Source organism: Saccopteryx leptura, chromosome 2 (assembly GCF_036850995.1).
Source record: "Saccopteryx leptura isolate mSacLep1 chromosome 2, mSacLep1_pri_phased_curated, whole genome shotgun sequence".
NCBI classification, from domain to species: Eukaryota; Metazoa; Chordata; class Mammalia; order Chiroptera; family Emballonuridae; genus Saccopteryx; species Saccopteryx leptura.
The window spans coordinates 219,595,017-219,616,785 of record NC_089504.1 but is presented as its reverse complement, the minus strand read 5'-3'; the positions used below and the strand labels follow the sequence as shown (position 1 = coordinate 219,616,785).

The 21,769-nt window shown below is 39.8% G+C and overlaps 1 protein-coding gene across 1 annotated transcript; it reads right to left on the bottom strand.

The window, feature by feature from the left end:
- Positions 1-4,017: 4,017 nt before the first annotated feature.
- Positions 4,018-21,531, bottom strand: LCA5L (lebercilin LCA5 like). The gene is made up of 7 exons (XM_066363677.1): positions 21,198-21,531; positions 14,710-15,224; positions 11,254-11,391; positions 9,697-9,781; positions 7,795-7,901; positions 7,505-7,619; positions 4,018-4,724 (listed from the first exon to the last, which is right to left on the bottom strand). Exons 1-7 carry the CDS (start codon positions 21,514-21,516, stop codon positions 4,018-4,020), a joined length of 1,986 nt encoding a protein of 661 aa, XP_066219774.1. The 5' UTR covers positions 21,517-21,531.
- Positions 21,532-21,769: the final 238 nt, after the last annotated feature.

Genomic DNA, 21,769 nt, shown 5'->3' with positions numbered 1-21,769 from the left:
ATCCATTACTGAGATAGGTATGTAAAATCTCACAGCATGATGTTGACTGGTAGTTCTGTCAATTTTTGCTTTATGTTTTTAAGTTGTTGAGTTTGGATGTGCTTAGAAACGCCTGTCTTCCTAGTAGACTGAATTATTTACTGCCTTACAGTAGCCCAGGGGTAGTCAACCTTTTTATGCCTACCGCCCACTTTTGTATCTCTGTTAGTAGTAAAATTTTCTAACTGCCCACAGGTTCCACAGTAATGGTGATTTATAAAGTAGGGAAATAACTTTACTTTATAAAATTTATAAAGCAGAGTTACAGCAAGTTAAAGCATATAATAATAATTACTTACCAAGTACTTTATGTCGGATTTTCTCTAAGTTTGGCAGAATAAATCTTTATAAAACAACTTACTATAGTTAAGTCTATCCTTTTATTTATACTTTGGTTGCTCACTACCGCCCACCATGAAAGCTGGAACGTCCACTAGTTGGGCGATAGGGATGAGGTTGACTACCACTGCAGTAGACTATGTTATCTTTTTTTTTTTTTTTGTATTTTTCTGAAGCTGGAAACGGGGACAGACAGTCAGACAGACTCCTGCATGCGCCCGACCGGAGTCCACCCGGCACACCCACCAGGGGCGATGCTCTGCCCACCAGGGGGCGATGCTCTGCTCCTCCGGGGCGTCGCTCTGTTGTGACCAGAGCCACTCCAGCGCTTGGGGCAGAGGCCGAGGAGCCATCCCCAGCACCCAGGCCATCTTTGCTCCAATGGAGCCTTGGCTGCGGGAGGGGAAGAGAGAGACAGAGAAGAAGGAAAGGGGGAGGGGTGGAGAAGCAGATGGGCACTTCTCCTATGTGCCCTGGCCGGGAATCGAACCCGGGACTTCTGCACGCCAGGCCGACGCTCCACCACTGAGCCAACCGGCCAGGGCCGTTATCTTTAGTAGTAATACTTTCTGCCTTCAGTCTGTTTTGTTTGTTTGCTTGCTTTTTTTTTTTTAAACAGATACTTGTAGACCAGGGGTCCCCAAACTACGGCCCGTGGGCCACATGCGGCCCCCTGAGGCCATTTATCCGGCCCCCGCCGCACTCCCAGAAGGGGCACCTCTTTCATTGGTGGTCAGTGAGAGGAGCATAGTTCCCATTGAAATACTGGTCAGTTTGTTGATTTAAACTTACTTGTTTTTTATTTTAAATATTGTATTTGTTCCCGTTTTGTTTTTTTACTTTAAAATAAGGTATGTGCAGTGTGCATAGGGATTTGTTTATAGTTTTTTTTTATAGTTGGGCCCTCCAACGGTCTGAGGGACAGTGAACTGGCCCCCTGTGTAAAAAGTTTGGGGACCCCTGTTTTAGAGTGACACCAGCTTTCATTTGATTAGTATTTGCCTGGCATACCTTTACTTATCCTTTAACTTTCTGTATCTCAGTGGCTTAGATATGTGTATAAATAACACATGACTGTATCTTAAAAATCCAATCTCGGTTGTCTTTTAATTGGAACATACAGTTCATTTACAGTTATTGGAATTGCTGATATATTTCGATATATTTATGCCACCTTATTTTGTGCTTTTATTTGTATTTTTAATTGTTCCACTTTTTGTGTTTTCTTTTTCGGCCTTGCTTGCTGTTTTAGGACAACCTACAATTCTTTCCTCCTGTGTGTCTCCTTTACTCCTCACTACTGTCACACTCATACTTCTGATACGTCTGGTCACCACCTGTGCGGGGGTTTTATCCCATAACAAGCAATCTCTGACTCTAGCTGGGTATCCAACAATTTAACTCAATTATGACACTGTTTACCTGGAGGTAGCGTCAGATTTCACAAGTGCGCAGTCTCATAAGACTGCCCCACTTCAGATGACAATTGCAATTCAGGTTGTCACTTGCGCGTTTGACCAATCGGCTATAAATCAGAGGTCCCCACCACCACTTCCTCAGATTCAGTTAATTTGCTAGAGCACGCCACAGAACTCCAGAAAACTGTTTACTTACTGTTCACCAGTTTATTATGAAAGGACTTGATAAAGGATCCAGATGAACATCCAAGATGGAGGAGGTATGTAGGGCAAGGCATTGGAAGCAATGCTGTCCTGGCATCTCCATGTGCTCACCAGCCTTGAAACCCCCCAAACCCCATACTATTGGTTTTTATGGAGGCTTCATCACATAACCATAATTGGTCATTAATCCCAAGGTCAACCTCTCTCCCTTCTCAAGAGTATCCCGGGGGGCGGGGCGCTACAGATTCCCAGCTTCTAATCATGGCTTGTTCTTTCTGGTGCCCAGCCCCATCTAGGTGCCCACCCAGAGTCTCCTCCTTACAAAATACACTCATGTCACCCAGGAAATTGCCAGGGTTTCAGGAGCCCTGTGTCAGGAGCTGGTGTCAAAGACCAAATATTAGAACAAAAGAAATTTTATCACTTAGGAAATTTTAAGGTAGGCTTAAGAAAAGATCCTTTGAAAAATCCTCCATCTGCTATAAAGTGGGAGTAGATGTAATATTGTAACATTACCAGTGGTAGTCAACCTGGTCCCTACCGCCCACTAGTGGACGTTCCAGCTTTCATGGTGGTCGGTAGCGGAGCAACCAAAGTATAAATAAAAAGATAGATTTAACTATAGTAAGTTGTTTTATAAAGATTTATTCTGCCAAACTTAGAGAAAATCCGACATAAAGTACTTGGTAAGTAATTATATGTTTTAACTTGCTGTAACTCTGCTTTATAAATTTTATAAAGTAAAGTTACTTCCCTACTTTTATAAATCACCATTACTGTGGAACCAGTAGGCGGTTAGAAAATTTTACTATTAACAGAGATACAAAAGTGGGTGGTAGGCATAAAAAGGTTGACTACCCCTGCATTACCCCATTACTGAGAATCCTGTTAGTACATTTCTCCAGAATGTAGGGCTCGGCAACTGTGTTATTTCATGTGCATTTGAACATCCTCCAATATAAACCTATGAGAATTCTGTTCTTTCCTCCCTCTCTTCTCCTCCCCCCCCATTGTAGTTTTCATAAAGATCAAAGCTTAAGCCAATTTTAGTCTTTATCTCATCCTTGGTTTTGAATACAATTCTTTTCCCACTGTTACTTACAGTCCCTTTTAAAAGTTTATTTTCCATTCTCAATTTTTAAAAATGTGTTAATATTACACACCAACCCATAAGCATCTTTGGAAATACTACAGTCTAAATTATAAATAACTTGCTCTTATAGGCCTGACATTGGGAGTGCAGCTCTCTTTGTATAGTCCTAAAATAAAATACTCTAGGTGTAAAAAACACATTAGCTAGGACTGAGTAGCTAAAGTGTGTGGACACCAATTACACTGATATGCTTTATAAAAAAAATTAACGGAAAAAGGTCAAGGTGCAAGTATGCAACAAATATTAATAAAAATACTAAATTTTAGATGTACACGAGGAAAGGTGTCACCCACAAAGGAAGGTTATTAGATGTCCAGTTTATCTGAATAAGATGACACTCAAAAATAATTTTCTTAAATCCGAGTGTGACGATCACTGCTGGGTTTTTTTTGTCTTTTTCTTTTTTTGTAAATAGAAGCTTTTGATCATATTGTAGCCTTTCAAAGCTGCTTTTGTGTTTCTAAGGTACAATGTAATTTGTTGAGAAAATTCTTATATGCAATATATGAGATGTGTGAGTCTTGGGCTAACAAACTGATGAAGTATGGAGTGCTGTGGAATATGAATGCCACAATCAATGAGTCTTCCAAAGGATAATGGATGTTTCAGTTATAGAAAAAAAAGTATAACTTTGTATTTGAAATCTTATTGTTTGATAGACAATGGATTTTTAAAATTAGATTAGCAATAAAACAAAACTTTAGTTATCCAAGGTCAATTTATGTACTGAAACACACACACACACACACACACACACACACACACACACACACACACACTAAAATTACAAGATTAAAGGCACAAAAGAACCAGGATCTCAAACCGGCATGTATTAGATTATCGGTTCTATTTAGATAATTATTTTTATTTTTCCTCTATAGGTGAAGATGACTTAATAGAATTCACCACAGTTACGTTAGAATCTCCAAAAGCGTTGCCTGCGGAGGCCTGGGCTGGGGGCGGCTGACACATCTTACATTTCCAAGCCTCCTCGGACCCTTCCATAGCAGTACTTTCTTGGTCATTTTTAAAAACATAGCCTAATCCAAACAGTTCCTCCATCAGACTGCTCTTCCTATCTCCGAAAGCTGCCTTTTTCGCTTTGGTGCTGGAAGACTTGGCGCAGGAAGGCTCGTAGGTGCTCACGCAAGGTTCGCGCTGCGGGTCCTCCACGCCGGAGCGCCGCTTGCCGGTGCCACGGCCGCATCGCCAGGCACCCGAGTTGGCCGGCGCACCTGAAGCTGGGAGCCCGTTGTGCAAGTTTTCAGTCGCTTCTGTGAATGAATAATGCTTTCTCTGTCTGAAGGGTATTTTGGTATTTGGAGCAGTGTTGTTATCCGGTGCCATATCCACGTCACTTATCTGTAGACTTTTTATAAGCCCTTCTTTTGCTGCAGCGTGTTCCTGCCTGCCTTCCTGTTCAGGGTGAATGGCTTGAGTTCTTTTTGGTGGTAGTTCTTGTTCTTTATCTAAAGTGGTTTTCTTCTCTTGGTCTGCTTTTCTCTCTCTCTCTCTTCCAGTATTCTCTAGAGCTGCTTGTACTTTCAAATGTTCCTCTTCTTTTGAAAAATCTGTATTAGAAAAATAGTCGATTTAGTGATCATTAAAATTAACGGACTTTTATTTCAAGAGGGCATGCATGCTTGCCACATTTATTTACACCTCCTGATAAGTGCATTAAAATGACAAAAAAGGTAAGAAAATCACTGTATTCAACACTAAACTATGACTATCAATAAGCACACAACCTTGCACTCTCCAACATACCAAATGAATAAGAAGCATGAAACCAAAAGAAAAAGGATATTCATAAAAGAACTAAAACTTGCCAATAAGTTATTACTAGATGTTCAAACACTGCTAGCTGGATGTGGTGCCAATTAAAAGAATGAGGGTGGCCTGACCTGTGGTGGCACAGTTGCTAAAGCGTCGACCTGGAAATGCTGAGGTCGCTGGTTTGAAACCCTGGGCTTGCCTGGTCAAGGCACATATGGGAGTTGATGCTTCCAGCTCCTCCCCTCTTCTCTCTCTCTGTCTCTCCCCTCTCTCTCTCCCTCTCCTCTCTAAAATGAATAAATAAATTAAAAAAAAAAAAAAAAAAGAATGAGGGTGTTTTTCACATACCCAATTGGCAAGTCATTGGAACTTTTGTCCTCATTGGTGTCTGTGTAAATTTGTATGCAATTTGGATGGCAATTTGGCAGTATTGATAAAAATTTTAAGTGAATATATTCTTAGCCTCAACAACTTTATTTCTAGAACCAAAGCCTACTAAAATGCACAAGGATACATAGTATAAGGATGTTGCTGAGGATGGTTTGGTAACAGCAAAACGTCCTGAATGTCTGTCAGAAGGGTCATGGCTAAATAAATGATGGTACATGCAGCCTGTAGAATTCTGGGCTTTCGTGGTAAAGAATGAAGTGGATGAACATTCCCCGGCAGGGAAGACTTCACAGTGTGTTGAGTGGGCCGGCCATGTGAAGAAGGGCTGTCTTTTCTGGTCTGCCCAGGCAGCATGAAGCCCTGTATTCAGCCCTCCCCTCTTCAGAGGAAAGGTCTGTTGCAGGCCCAGACTTGCATGAGTTCTGGTGCACAGACAGGCCCATAGTGACCACCAACATACTGATCAGACGAGGCCATTGTTTATAATTGGGAATGGCCAGTCCTTTGTGAGGGAAGGTGGGGGCAGTGTTGGACGTTCAAAGAGCTGGCAAATTTTCTCTCATGAACACATTCTGAAATAAAACTATTTATTTATACCCCAGGTAACTAAAAAATGAATTCTAGCAAGAGAATAAATATGTTTCAAGAATTAGTGGTGAGCAAAGAAACCAGTAAGATATATGGTTAATTCTGAATAATTGTTAATATTATGCCCTATGATACTTAATGCAAATATTAAAATTTGGCAACAGGTGAAATTGCTTATTGTGCACCTCCACTGCTCCCAACCCCAGTCCGATTTACTGTCATCCCTTGCCTGAGTTATGGCACTGGGATCCTGCCCAGCCCCGGCCCCGGCCCTGGCCCTGGCCTGGCTCTGGCCCCTGCCCCTGCCCTTGCCGGTCCTTCACAGGAGCCAGGGGAGCAGATCTGGCTCTTCTGGTGAAGGATGATCCCGGATGACAGCTGCACACTGAAGGCAGAGGGCCACCAGTCCAGAGGCTAAGGGGCTTAAGCATTAAGGGCTAGCATACCAAGTCCCCTTCCTCTGTCTACCTCTCTGGCAGCGAATGCCAGGTGAGCAGGTCTGTGGCCTGATGGAGATGTTGCCCTCTCTGTCATGTGCTGGGTCAGTTGAGGGCTCTCATTTCACCCCATGGAAGCCTTCTGCTCTGACCTACTCCACAGAGCTGGAGGGGAGCTCTGGGGATCTTAGAATAGGAGGTTCTGAGCAGCCCATACTGCCCAAACCTCTCTCTCCTGGATCTGCAGAGAAGCCCTGCCAGATGCTGTAGTTCTGATGATGGGTTCTCTGCACCCAGGACAATGCAGTATCCTTGCCCTGGTTGGGCCCTTGTACATTCAGGGAAGCTGAAGCCAGAGACTGTCCAGCTCATCCCTTCCTGGAAGTCTTCGGTTAGTTTTCATTAGTGGCAATGTCCCCCTTTACTCAGCTGGATTTGGTATGCCTCTCAGCTTGTCAAAACTGAACACATTGTTTAAGGATACATACAAGGATAGAGAATTGAGAGGCAAAGCAAGAGAATGAATAATTGGCATAAGATAGAAGATTTTGGTTGTTTTTGGTGGGCAATTTGGCTACAAAGGGCCCACAGTGTGTTCTAGGGGGCACTAATGTTCTATTTCTTATGGCTAGTGGCTACACAGTGTTGACTTTATAACAATTCTTTGAGAAGTATATGTCTTTTTTGTATACTTTTATGTCTATATCTATATTTATTTATTTATTTTTAGTGAGATAGAGAGAGGGACAGACAGGGATAGACAGACAGGAAGGTAGAGAGATGAGAAGCATCAACTCATTGTTGCGGCACCTTAGTTGTTATTGATTGCTTTCTCATAAGTGCCTTGACCAGTGGGGGTGGGCTCCAGCCAAGCCAGTGACTCTTTACTCAAGCCAGCAACCTTTGGGCTCAAATCAGTGACCATAGGGTCATATCTATGATCCTGTGCTCAAGCTGGTGACCCTGCACTCAAGCTGGTGAGCCTGCGCTCAAGCTGGCAACCTCGAGGTTTTGAACCTGGATCCTCAGTGTTCTAGCCTGACACATTATCCATTATGCCACCACCTGGTCAGGCTTATGTATACTTTTATATATAGACATACAGTAATTCACAACTTACAAAAATAAAATATGAATAAACAAGACTTAAAAGTTGTTACCTTCATGTTTTCTCTTAGGATCCTTTTGGATTGGTAGTGTACTAATATAGTGAGGAGTTACACGGACTATATCAGTTGATTTTTCTTTAGCAGTATTGTTTCCTGTTGTTGTACCCTAGAATTAAAAAAGTATCAAAACCTCATCTTTTGGGTACAGATTAATTTTAAATTGTATTTCATTCAATGAATACAAATACTTTTTTTTTTTTGTATAGAACAAGTAACTGTAGCCTATTTTTGTAAAGAGCCTATGTTTAATTAGATGTTGCAAGATTTTGAATTTGCTGTACCTTAGTTGCCAAAGATGGAATATCTTCTGATTTTTGGGTTGCCTGGTGTCTCATACTTGCAAATGAAATACTTTTCCTGTCTGCTTGTACTGATTTTGTTGATGAAACTACAGAATAGGTACATTATATATAAGAAGCAATCTGACATTTAGAAGCAATTTTGATTTTAAGTATAAAATAACTGACATTTTGCAATATAATAGAACAAAGTACACTAGATATTTCCTAAAAATTTTCAATATATGTGTAACATTTGCCACTATCATCTGTCCCCTGCCATTTTACTTGTTTGGTCTGATTTTGGACTGCAAAAGTTATGGGTGTCCCAGGGGTCATATCCGAAGCAAGCAGGCATTCAGATGCATCTGGGTTGCTGTTTGAGGGCATGGCTGTCCTTGCTTGCAGATGGGATTCAGAACTTAGACATTCAGTTGTGAGAGCAAGCACTGCCATCCCATGTCAGGATTCCTGCTTTACCAATGGTTAGATGGCCCAGGCTAAGGTGTATGACCACAAGATCTAGACTGCCCTTTCCCTGAAGTACCATTCAATGTAAATGACCCCATTTTTTAAATTTACCAGTATCTCTGCTGGCTTTATTCTGGATTATAAACCAAAGGCAAAAAAAAAAACAACAACAAAAAACCAGGGAAATTTGAGGTTGTTGCCTTTAAAAGTAAACACGTGGTTACTTCTACTAAAACAGCCTGAGGGTTCCTATTGTGTCTCTTTGGAACAAAATGTTACGCTGGGAGCTCTTGTGGGGAGAAGGTAAGTACATCTTGTCTTGAAGGAAAAGCTGTTACTCAGGAACGAAAGGTACAAACTAATGATAGTAGCAGCAACATGATGAATCTCAGAAAACATTATGCTGGACAAAAGAAGCCATACATAGAAGAGTAGCCACTTACGATTTCATTTATACCAAGTTCTAGAATAGGCAAACTACATTGTTGTGACAGAAGGGACTCAGCAGTGGTCTCAGACCAGGGATGAGGGACTACTGAGCATAAAGAGAGCATGAGGGAACTTCCTCAGGAGGTGGAAATGTGCCATGTCTTGACTGCGGTGGTGGTTACATGGGAATAAATATGCATTTGTCAAAATCCATTGAATTGCATGCTTCAAATGGGTGCAATTTAGTAAGGTAAACTGTGGCTAAATAAAGTTGATTTTTTTTTTAGCAAGAGAGACAGAGAGAGGGACAGGTAGGGACAGACAGAAAGGAAAGGAGAGAGATGAGAAGCATCAGTTCTTCGTTGCTGCACCTTAGCTGTTCATTGATTGTGTTCTCATATGTGCCTTGACTGGGGAGCTACAGCAGAGCCAGTGACCCCTTGCTCAAGCTAGTGACCTTGGGTTCAAGCCAGTGACCTTGGGCTTCAAGCCAGCGACCTTTGGGCTCAAGCCAGTGACCATGGATTCATGTCTATGATCCATACTCAAGCCAGCAACCCTGTGCTCAAGCTGGATGAGCCTGCGCTCAAGCCAGTGACCTTGGGGTTTCAAATCTGGGTCCTCAGCATCCCAAGTTGATGCTATATCCACTGCACCACTGCCTGGTCAGGCTAAAGTTGATTTTTAAATCCACTCCCTGGCTAATAGATATTCTTAGAAAGTTCAATATTTGGCAGGCACTTTGCTTCAAGCTGAAAAATTCTCCTGTCATTCTACCTGAAGGACGAACACCCAGGACTGAGCAGCAGGTGGGAAAGCAGGAACATATTTCTATTTTTCTTGCTGTTTTACCATAGCACAATTTCATTATTGTTCTAGGATCACAAAATGTTTAAATGCTTAATAAAAGATTTTTAAAAACATCCATTATTTTGTTGATACAAGTTAGGAAAATCTGACTAGATACTTAAGAATAGATTTTGAGGAAAAATAACTAAAATATACCTTTTGGATAATCCTCTTTGTCATGTAAATTTCTCAGAATCCGATTACTGTAGATGTTTTTAATTTCAAGCTCTCGATCCATCTCCTAAAGAGAACCACAATATCAATTTCTGTATAAATACTTGCTTTTAGCACCCTTGATTTCTTCTAAAAACAATTTGAATTCAGTATTCTTTGAATAAAATCTATAATTCTAGCAGAAAAAGAAATAGTCCTTATCATTACATATCATTCCTGACATAAAAAATACTTAATTTTTAAAAAATTTGATTTTAGAGAAGGAGGAAGGTAGAGACAGAGAAAAATATCAGTTCTTCCACTTATTTATGAATTCATTGGCTGCTGCTTTTATGTGCTCTGACTGGGGATCAAACCCACAATCTTGGCATATTGGGACAATCCAATAACCAACTGAGCTACCCGGCTAGGGCAGAGTCTTCATTTCTTTTTTACAGATGCCCAGAAATACATTGTGTGGAGATTTTTTAACTTTTATTTTAAAAAATAAATTTGGATCTTATTGTATATAGAATTTTGTATCTTCCTTTTCATTAAGCATTTCATTAGGTATTTCTCCTGTCAAAATTGTTTTTAAACGACTACATACTATTTATATGTGTGCATGTGGCTACATGTGAAAGCACAAAATTTATTTTAAAATTACCTGATTGTATCTCATGTGTGTGTGTGTGTGTGTGTGTGTGTGTGTTTGCTTTGACCAGTGGATCTTAAAACTTTTCCTGTTAGATGTCTAAGCTGGTTGCTATGGTCATGCTTATTTATTGGCATATTCTTTTCTGAATTTTCCTGAGACCTCAGAGAAGAAAGGGGAATTTATATCTAACTTTCTTCCCTAATACTCTTCCCCTGCCTCTGTGCACTCTCAAGGCTCCTGGGAAATTGGAATTCCCCACTTATCCTGACAATGTTCTTGTCTTAAAGAATCAAGCTTAGAGGTACTGATTGAGGCTTGAAAGAATTATATTTCTTAAGTGTCTTATGTAGTTTTTCCAACCTGTTGGGCATTTTAGAAAGCTGGAAGGAAGAAACATATCAAAAGTATGAAAAAATATTTTTAATTCTCATTTTTAAAGCACACTATAGATGACAGTTTTGCAAGCATATTTACAAGTGGGACTCTAACTATTTTAAAATGTTAATTTTAAAATTTAAAAACTTACTTTTGGTTCCACTAAAGTGTTAGCAAAATACAATAGTATTGTATTTTGCTATTATATATAATAGCTATTATATAATATATATATATATAATAAAATACTATTATTTCCTGTGGTGAAATAAAAATAATAGGAAGTCCTATCAAGGCATAGAACAGAGCTTTACATTTTTCAATTAAATATACATTTACCAGGCTGCTAATGCATCTTAATAATTTCAGATCCTCTATCTGTTCATATGGTTGCAGGGAAAAAAGTGAAATTGAGAAACATATTCCTGAAGTTAAATGATTTAAAGATATAATAGGCATTAATAGCTCTGACAATTTGGGAAGCAGAATTTCACAAATTTTGTTACATTTTGCTTTAAAAGAAGTACCTTAAGTTTTTGTTGAAGGTGTCTGATCTCTATTTGCAGAGTTTTCTTAGTTGTTTGGGTAGCTAAAGTCTTCTGCTTCTCGATGGCCAACTGCCAATTAAAAGCTTTACTGTTCATTCTCAGTTGTTTCTCCAAGCTCTGAAAACAGTATATATTTCAACTATTCTGTAACCAGTGTAGTTTTATTAAAAATTCAAATTTTAATGGAACTAATTACATTTATGAGAAGTGCACATTTTAAACCTAATTTCAGCAATAGCTCGTATAGGGTACATATAGTAGAACTAAATAGAACCACAAAAAGCCAAAATCCCAGATCATAACTCTAGAAAATAAATATCATGTTTTGAACTTAATGTTTTTTATATTCTGAACTTTGGTAAAAATATTTTTTGAACAGGTTCTGAAAATCAAGAAATACAATTAATGTCACACTTTACTAAACCTAAGCAGTTCTGCTGATATGAAGTATTCTGCTAACTTGGCATAGTGTACAGTAAGTCCTCACTGAATGTGGTCAGTAGGTTCTTGGAAGCTGTGATTTTAAGTGAATGATATATAACAAAACCAATGTTACCTTAGGCCAGTTGATATAAATTAGAGTTATATGCCTGTGGCATATTTCTGGTTATAAAAACATCACCAAACCTTTAAAGACCTATAACATTTCTAATATTAAACATTGAAATAAATGTGAACTATACATATCATACATTTAAGAAAGATGAATAAAAACAAGATAATTCTTTTCCAACCTGCTGATTCCATTTCAGGGTGGTTGGTGGCTGATGCTTCTCCTGGCAGGTCAGGGTACCAGATGGGATCCATCTGGTGCCATAGGGCACCTTTCCAGTGCAGGGCACTCTCACACTCAGACAAGGTGGACACACTGATTCCCCTTATATGCACATCTTTGGGATGTGGGAGAAAACCAGAGCCCCCAGAGAAAAACCCACACAGCCATAGGGAGAAAATGCAAACTTCTCAGAGAGAGTGGCACTGGCCAGGAATCGATGTTTTTTTTTTTTTTTTTTTTTTTTTCATCAATGTTATAATGAAATGACATTGAACAAAAGAACGTTGTTTGATGACCTGATGTATTGTTTAAAAATCTTTCAAGTTAGCTCAGTTGGTAAAAGCATTGTCCTAATATGCCAATTTTGCAGGTTCGATCCCTGGTCAGGTCACATACAAGAAACAACCAATGGCCTGACCTGTGGTGGCGCAGTGGATAAAGCGTTGACCTGGAAATGCTGAGGTCGCCGGTTCAAAACCCTGGGCTTGCCTGGTCAAGGCACATATGGGAGTTGATGCTTCCAGCTCCTCCCCCCTTCTCTCTCTCCTCTCTCTCTCTTTCTCTCTCTCTCTCTCTCCTCTCTAAAAATGAATAAATAAAATAAAAATAAAAAAAAAATTAAAAAAAAAAAAAAAAGAAACAACCAATGAATGCAAAAATAAATGGAACAACAAATCTATGTTTCTCTCTCTCTGCCACCCTGCCTTAAAGTCAATTTTTAAAAAATCTTTCAAGCCTCTTTTTCTAAGGGTTGTCCAGCAGAGGAGACCAACACGGACCACGATTCTGACAACTGGGACTGGAAGTTATAATAGTCTCAGGGAGCCACCACAGATAATGAAATCAGTTGATTTAGCACTATCACCATCTACACACAGGACTTGCTGTTACATGTCCCCCTCTCTGGAATGAGCACTATTTCACCAAAGAACTGTTTGATCAGGACTTTGACAGAGGCTTGGCCTAAGGCCTTTTCTTTGTTGTTTTTTCCCCCCATAAAGTATGGTTTCCCCTATTATAATATTAATACCTTCTCATGATAGGGAAGTAGGAAATATGGTAAACTAAAATGATAAAATAATAACTTAAAAACTCCATTCCTTGAAATATTAACATTAAAACAAAATTTACATGTTTTGGCCCACAAACATTTTTCCCCTGCAAGTGCCCTACAACCCAGTGGAATTTCCCATACAACCAAGGGCTTCTGATAAGAAAATACTTAGTTCTTGAAGGCTTTTTGTTTTGCTTATAGATATGAAAACATGAATATGTAAAAATATGTAGGTGAGATAAAAATACATATACTTTTCCGTGACAGATGCCAAGATGGATCCAATATTAGCTAAAAGGCTACCTAAGAGAACTTTGGTATCGTATTTGTGTGAGTGAAAATAAGATTGCTCATTATTTTGTATAGCTCACATATCCATTTTAGCTGAGAAAACCCTTTGAAAATAGAGGAGTATTTTACCAAAAAAGAAATAACTGAGACTTAAAAAGTGGATGAAGTGAATTGATATTTTCTAATTATTTCAAGATCATAAAAAATACTGGTCTCTTACCATCAAGTAGTAAGAAATTAAACAGCAAATTAATTCCATTTATATATTGATATTTATATCTGAAGAGATAAAAAAACTATCTGATAATAATGCACAGACTTCTCTTTTTCTTTTTTTTGTGACAGAGAGAGGAACAGAGAGAGGAACAGATAGGAACAAACAGACAGGAAGAGAGAGAGATGAGAAGCATCAACTCTTTGTTGTGGCGTCTTAGTTGTTCATTGACTGCTTTCTCATATGTGCCTTGACAAGGGGGCTACAGCAGAGCGAGTGACCCCCTTGCTCAAGCCAGCAACCTTGGGCTTCAAGCCAGCCATCTTTGGGCTCAATCCAGCAACCATGGGGTCACGTCTATGATCCCACACTCAAGCCAGATGATCCCGCGCTCAAGCTGGCGACCTGGAAGTTTTGAACCTGGGTCCTCTGTGTCCTAGTCCAATGCTCTATCCACTGTGCCACCGCCTGGTCAGGGTAGGCAGACTTCTCAATATAATTAATGTGTTCTTCCAAATCACGTCTCAAATGGAATCCCCATGCTTTGGATAACCACGCATCATTGAGGAAAATCAATCTCTTCATTTCTTCAGTTATTTTCATTCCTTTTCCTCTCTGTGCCCAGGAGTATGATCTAAAATACCAACAATGTCTATGTGCTGGTGACTGGACACACTGATGGGGGAGGATGCAAGGAAAAGGGGTGAGGACATGCACTGTGAGGCTTTGAGGGAGTGGTGTTTTAATAAGATTTTGATGCAGAGGGTGGGTTTCTAAGACAATAAAACCCAGCACAGCAATACAACCTTTTCAGCACGTGAAAAATCTCCCCTACAGGGGAACAGTCATTTTCAGATAAAGAGCCTCGTGCTTGCTCACTATAACCCAAGGGACATTTACAGATCTGAGCTGTTTCTGTCTTTCCCTCAAGCCCCTGCCCTACTCCTGCCGTCGCCCTACCCCTGCCTCCTGCTGGGCCACAGCATTAGTGTGAAGGCCTGTAGGGCAAGGCAAGCTGTCATTATGCAGGGGCAAATGTGAACATGCACCCCTCTGTATTAATTCTGGAACCTAACATTTTTAGGCCTCTGAGATACAGACCTGTGCTTTTTGGTCATTTGCCTCCATTTTTGTTTCAAGAATAGCCAATCTTTGAGTAAGTTCTTCCATCTCTGCAAGACTTTTGTCTTCAGAAAGTGTTTTTAGGGCCTGAAAGGTGTCTCTGGTCTTCAGTAAGTCACTGTTGGTTTCTCTAAGTTTCCTAGACACACTTCTTTCCTTTTCTTTGGATTTCTTAATTAGCTGCCGTAAATTTTTAACTTCATTCTGGTGTTTAACCATAATCTGAGGTACATTATTTTGTGAAGTCTTGTATTTTTCGATAGCTTTCAAGTACCTAATCTGAAGTTGTTTCAAAAATTGGTTTTCTATGACTGCAGCTTCCACTTTATGATTTATATCAGTTAAGTGGTTTTTTAGTTCTTTAATGTCACGAAACCTTGCTGAGAGTAGGCGACAAGTCATAGCATTTCTTCTTTGGGTAATCATATCGATTTTAGAATTTAAAGAGGATATGTTCCATTTGTGCTTTTTTCCAACTGATATTTCCTTTTGGCCTGTTAAGCAGATAATCCAGCCTGTTACTAGCAATATATATATATAGATATATAGATATAGATATTCATATATATATATATGAATATTTGTATACCACCCCTCTCCTGCACAGATATACATTCTCCTGACAACTAGAAGGGGAAAGAACTAACATTTAATGAATATCCATGCTTAGGCAAGGTGCTTTGTATATATAGATATCCAATTTAACACAATTCTTTAAGGTCAGTAGTAGTCAATTTTATAGCTAGACATTTTAAGTCGTTTGTCCAATGTTATATACTACAAAGTGACACAGTGGATTGAAAACCAGGTATTCTTTGACTCTGAAACCTGTACTTATTTATTTTATAAAGCTAAACTAAAACTCATGATAATAGTTCACATTCATTAAGTGCTTACTATATGTCAGATATTGGACTAAATAAATACTTTATATAGATTATCTAATGTAATTCTTCTAACAATAGGTCAGGAGGTAATTAGAGTATAACATTAGAGCCCAATGTTATATATGGAGACCTCCTATGTTCATAAAGACCCTTTAAAAGACACTACATTTCTTAGAGAATATATAGATATTCCATTTCTCAATAAATTCAACAAAGACCATTTTTCCTCTGTCACTTTGGATTAGCACTGAATAAAGTAGTTAGGGGTCTTGTATTCAGAGATTTAAAATGTTTCTAAACAATATTATAGCAAACTTATAAGCACCATGCTCATGTAATTGAATTTGAGTATGTCAAATGTATGGGCAATATCACTGTATTGTTATTCCATTTTAAAAATGAAAGAAACTGATGCTTAGTGATGTCACCTGTCAATGGGCAAACAGCTAGTTAAGTGGTGAGACAGAACCCAGGTCCATGTGCCTATGCCACTGCCCCATATCCATATGCCTTTGCGTGACATGAATGTATGTATAAGTGTCCATCTGTGTATATAAGCTTATGTGTGTGTGTGCCTGTGTACATATTAGTGTCTCTATATTCTGAGAGAGAGAGAGATTGAGTCTGGATTCTAGAATCTAAAATATCTGGTGCTCATTGTGGAGAAAGAAGAAAATGTCATGGTCAAGGTCACTGGAGTCCTAACCTTAGGGTCTTGGCCAGGCATGCACACGTCTCCTGAGACATGGCTTAGTATGTTTGTTATAGGAGAGGTGATTCTGACTAGGAAAGAAACAATGAGCCAAAAAAAACAGAGGGTGCTTTCTGGGGATAAAGCATTTGCATCTTGGCTGTGATAGACCCCATGGATTTGACCACCACCACAGTATCTATATTAAATCAATAATTCATGAGCCTAACCAGGTGGTGGTGCAGTGGATAAAGTGTTGGGCTGGGATGTAGAGGACCCAGGTTCGAAACCCAAAGGTTACCAGCTTGAGTGCAGGTTTATCTGGCTTGAGTGCGGGCTCACCAGCTTGAGCGTGAGATTTCTGGCTTGAGTGTGGGATCATAGACATGACCCCATGCTCGCTGGCTTGAGCCCAAGGTCACTGGCTTGAGCAAGGGGTCACTGGCTTGGCTGTAGCCTTCTGGTCAAGGAACATATGAGAAAGCAATCAATGAACAATTAAAGTGCTGCAATGAAGAATTGATGCGTCTCATCTCTCTCCTTCCTGTCTCTGTCTCTATCTGTCCCTCTCTGTGTGTCTGTTGCTCTCAATTAAAATAATAATAATAATAATAATAATAATTCATGAACTGATTTTACAACTATGCCCCCAATGACCTTTATTTTCCAATAATTTTGTAGGGGCTCTGATCGAGTGTTTGAGTATTTTCAAATCAGTTCTTGAGTGCACTGAAAATTGGAAAGCAGAGCAGGCCAGACACTGTGACACCTGCTAGAAGGCCAGTAAAAAGGTGCCTGTGTCAAAACCACTTGAATAACTGGGGTCCTGGATAGGCACACACACACATAAGCTTATATACACAGATGGACACTTATACATACATTCATGTCACGCAAAGGCATATGGATATGGGGCAGTGGCATAGGCACATGGACCTGGGTTCTGTCTCACCACTTAACTAGCTCTGGGCCCAGGTATATGGATCAATTCAGATTAAAGCAGTGGCTGTCATGTTCTAGGCCATACCTAGAGTGACTGAGCTTGTCTTCCAACTTGTAATGTCTCCATCTTTGGGGTCACGTGGGCAGTTAGGCCCTGTCTCAGGTATGCTCAAGTGACTGGAGGGTAGGAGAATCAGAATGAGTGGGTGCCTGGGGCTAATCTCCACAGCTGTGGGAGCACTGGCCCAGGCCACACATGGGAATGTGCTCAGAAGGGCATGAGTGCTTTTAAGTGTCAGCCTTTTAAAGATCACATGGACTTGGACAAAGAACACATTAGTGATGAAAATAAAGGACCACAGGCTTTTCCTCAAATATTCTTGTCTGTGTAAGGCCCTCCATATTCCCTCCATTTCTCAAACACAGCTGAGATGAAATTTCCTGTCTATCCTCCTGGGGAGGGCCAAGAGGATGAGCCAGGTTGCTTTAGATAGGTAAACATAGCACTTGGCGTGTGAGTGATAGAGAACCAATGGACAGTATATACACCATGTAGACTTACATAACTAAAAAGCTCATGGAAAATTAAAATAGGGTTTACTTCTTAATGATTTTATATATTATTATCCTAACCTACCCACAATAAGGGTAAAACTTACAATTTCTATCCCATTTCATATAAGTAAAGCAGATTTAGCTCAATAATTAAATTACTCTTAGGACACTTAAAATTTTAAACCACTGAGAGGAAACACTCAAATTAATTGTCAAAAACATACATTTAAGCCCATAGTTAACCAAAAAGGTACTTTTTACATCACTTACAAGGCCACACTCTCTTCTGAACAGTTCCCAGAATGTGCCTGCGCTCATACTTCACCGGCTCCAACTTCTGCCATTCTTGGGTCACCCTTGCGCCCAACCCCTCCTGTTGAAAGAGGTAGTGTCCTCCTTGCCCTGTCCTCCCTGGCCTGAGCTAGTCCCCTCACCTCCTCTTTTCCTCTTTGGTTTCAGTATCTCGTTCTAGTCTCGAGGCCTTCCCCACCCTCAGTCTGGTTCTACTCCTTATCCTGAGCTGTGTTCCCACTCACCTCTGCTGGCCTGCCCTTCACCAGGTTCTCTCTCTTCCAGGTAACACTGTATTTCACCTGATAGAGACGCCCACTTCTGCCAAGGGCCAGGGGAAGAAGAGGGCCAAAGGGAAGGCCTTTTCCCTTTCTGTTCTCCACACCTCCCAGTGTTAGTCTGTTGGCGAGGGTATCTCTCCAACACTACCTGAGGTCTTCTACCTACACCCAACTACAGACAACAGGGCAAAAGGGGCCCCAGCAATCAAATGCAGTAAAATAACTTCTTTTTCAGTATACCAATATTTTGAACACTATCACACATGTTGGCACTGTATTGACAAAACGTAGCAGAAAAGGATATTCATATAACTGAAAGACTACTGAATACATCGTCTACAAAAAGAGGAAATAATCAATTTTTGAAAATTAAATTGTAGAAATATATTGCTTGCTATTTACACTGATTTAGGTAAATCTCCAATACTTGACCAAAGCAAAAAATCCTATCAAATTGAACTCATTTCATCCTTATAATTTTTTTCCTATATTTTTCTGCCATAAAATTTCCTTCTCTAAGGTAGAATTGAACATGATCTCTGATGTTATTACTCTTTAGGAAGTTCCAGCTCTCCCTTGGTGGTTTCTAGTCCAGTGCTCCCAGCCCCTGAGGGTCAGACATCTACTTTCAACAAATGGGAAAGGTGAACAGACACAATACCCACTTGAGAATTGGTCACACTGGCTAAAACAGTAAGCCTCTTTGCTTTGGGTTAGAATTATGTTAATTACTTGCTGCTTAAGTTTCTTTGGAAAACACTTGCAAAACATGAGATGTGAGGGAACAACAACAAAATAAAATAAAATAAAAATAAAAGGATAAACCAAGGAAACATTTATTAAGCTGGGACACAGCTTGATGTCACAAGTGTTTTAAGTTCATGATACACTGGCATAAGGATCCTCAGGGACATATAATTTGAGTTACAGATGCACCCAATATTTCAAATAATTTCAGTGTTCATACACAAGAGAGTCCCCTTTAGAATTCTAGTGTACTATCAGGTGACTGAATCCATTTGGCTTGCTTCCAATTGAAGAAGAGGTAACTTGCATAAAACACACAATAAATATCTGTGGAACAAATGAGTTCAACTATAAGATGCTTAGGACTCAAAATGCAGTTTGTTTCTTGTAGGAAATCTTTAAAACTCTTAATGCCTCCTTGCATAGTCCCACAAAAGTGTGGACTCAATAGAAAATGCAGCCTCTAGATCCATGACCCCTTGTCACAGATCCATGGCGCATGCTGTTTCTGAACTGGGACTGTTTTAGGTGCACGCATGGTATTTTCCACAGTGCTTCCATCCCAGCAGGTTCGGGACAGCACACTTTAATCAAATATTTTTTTTTGGTGAAATAGATATGAGTATTCACACTAAGTGAAATAAATAAAGATCACTCTCATGTCAGTTCAGATCAGATTTTTGTTGCCAGATCAGTTTTGGTGCCAAAGATGAAAAATGTTTGGTTTTCCGAGTTTTGTAAATTTCAAACGTGGTGTAGGGATTGTGTAACTGTAGAAGCTAACCAGGATGTATGTTCTGTTATGACAATCTCTTCCAAATTCCAGAGTACCATGGTCAGACAAGGTGCTGGGCTTTTCATCTGCTGTGGGCCTTGCCACTGGGTGTGGGACTCCACCTTCTAGAGAAGGGGCTTCTAACCTCTTGAGAATCTGCTGAAAGTGATGGGCCTTTCTCCATAGAAGAGTTCACAAATGCAAGTTCACAATTCTACACAAACAATGTGTAGAATTTCATGTGGTTCACACGCATGGGTCTTCAATTAAGAATCCCTGCTCTCTAGCAAGGAAGAAGGGAAATTGAAGATTCTAGATGACCCAGAACTGGCACAGAGGGTCCTTGTCAGGATAGGGTGACAGATATTGGGTAAATGTGACAGATGTGTCCCACACATGCAGGCTCTTAGTTATTTTCCAGCTGTTGACTGACTAATGACAGTTCTCATGGTCACAGTGGAAAAAAAAAATCTCGGCTATTTCTAACATAAGCAATATTTATAAGCCCTGGATTGCCAGGCTGGAAGGAAGTATTCACAGTCTGGGCAGAGAGACAGGGAGTGAGAAGAGCAAAGCTATCACAAAGCTAATTCCAATTCAGACAGTTAGGAGTCGGTGTTGGGACTTCTGCAATCCAAAAGGAAATGACATTAACAACAGCCTTTGAGCCACCTCTGTTTCAAAGGATTATCTTTGCCAGTATACCTTACCAGACCTGGACACCATCTTCTTGGGCTGTTGAGATTTAGATTTCATTGGTGATCCAAACCATAATTCTTCAGCTGAGATGAAAGGTAAGAGGTATTGTGGTACTCTGTGACAAGGCCATCTGTTAACTAAAAATGGAACCAACCACACTAGTAGGCTCCAGTAGGGTAAGCTGTGCAAGAGGGCTTGTGATCATGTTTTAAACCTAACTTTCTGTTATTTTGTAATTATCTTTTTTTTAAAAATTCTGTCATCATTTATTGAGGACATGAGCATTTTAGCTAGCTTCCTAAAAATAAGTCATCTGTGGAAGGTGACTAAATTCCAAGTCTTCAGAGTTCTGCACAGAGCACAGCCCTGGTCTGCTATGTAAAGTCCATCCTACTCAAGGGAAGGGCCACAAGCAGAGCTCAATCCTTTGTACTAATTCTTCATTTCTCTATTTCCTAAGCCCTCCTATGAAACTTCACTTATAATACACATTTACAGTATGGAAAAAAACTGAATGTGGGCCACTTCAAATAGCTGTGCATTAAATAATGGCATCGTAACCACGTACTGGGCCTAGGCTGAGACCTTGTGCTTCCTACCTTTAGGGTGGGAGATTTTGGAAGCGTAGTTTGTCTTCTCCTTTTTTTCCTTCACCACAGGTTTCTCTAAATTTCCACTAGCGGCTGTTTCTGAACATTCAGAGACAAAATCTTCTGAATAATCATAATATGTACTTAAACTACTGCAGGAACCTGGAAATCTGCTGTCATCGACACTCTTTTTGGAAGTGTTGCTGCTCCTTCGGAAACTGGCTGTGCTGGGGCTGCTTCCCGGCTCTGCAGACATCCTGCTCTTTCCTACGGCCACACCAGGGGAATGCTCATGCAGATGGGGTGCTGGTGTGTCAGCCAGAGACATAGGAAACCTAAGAGCATAAAAGTATTTTTAGATTCACGGCTATTGGCATTAAAAGGAACCTATTGCTTTATTACATTTAACCATACTTCCTTCTTTTGAAATATTTTCTGGAAACACTTCAGATTGTTTTTATATTTTTCTATATAAAATATAAGGCCCTTGAGACAGACTTTGGTGAAATTATAGTCACAGGTAATATAAGATAAAGTTCATTTCAGATAAAAACAGTAATAAGAAATTTATAAATTAGTGA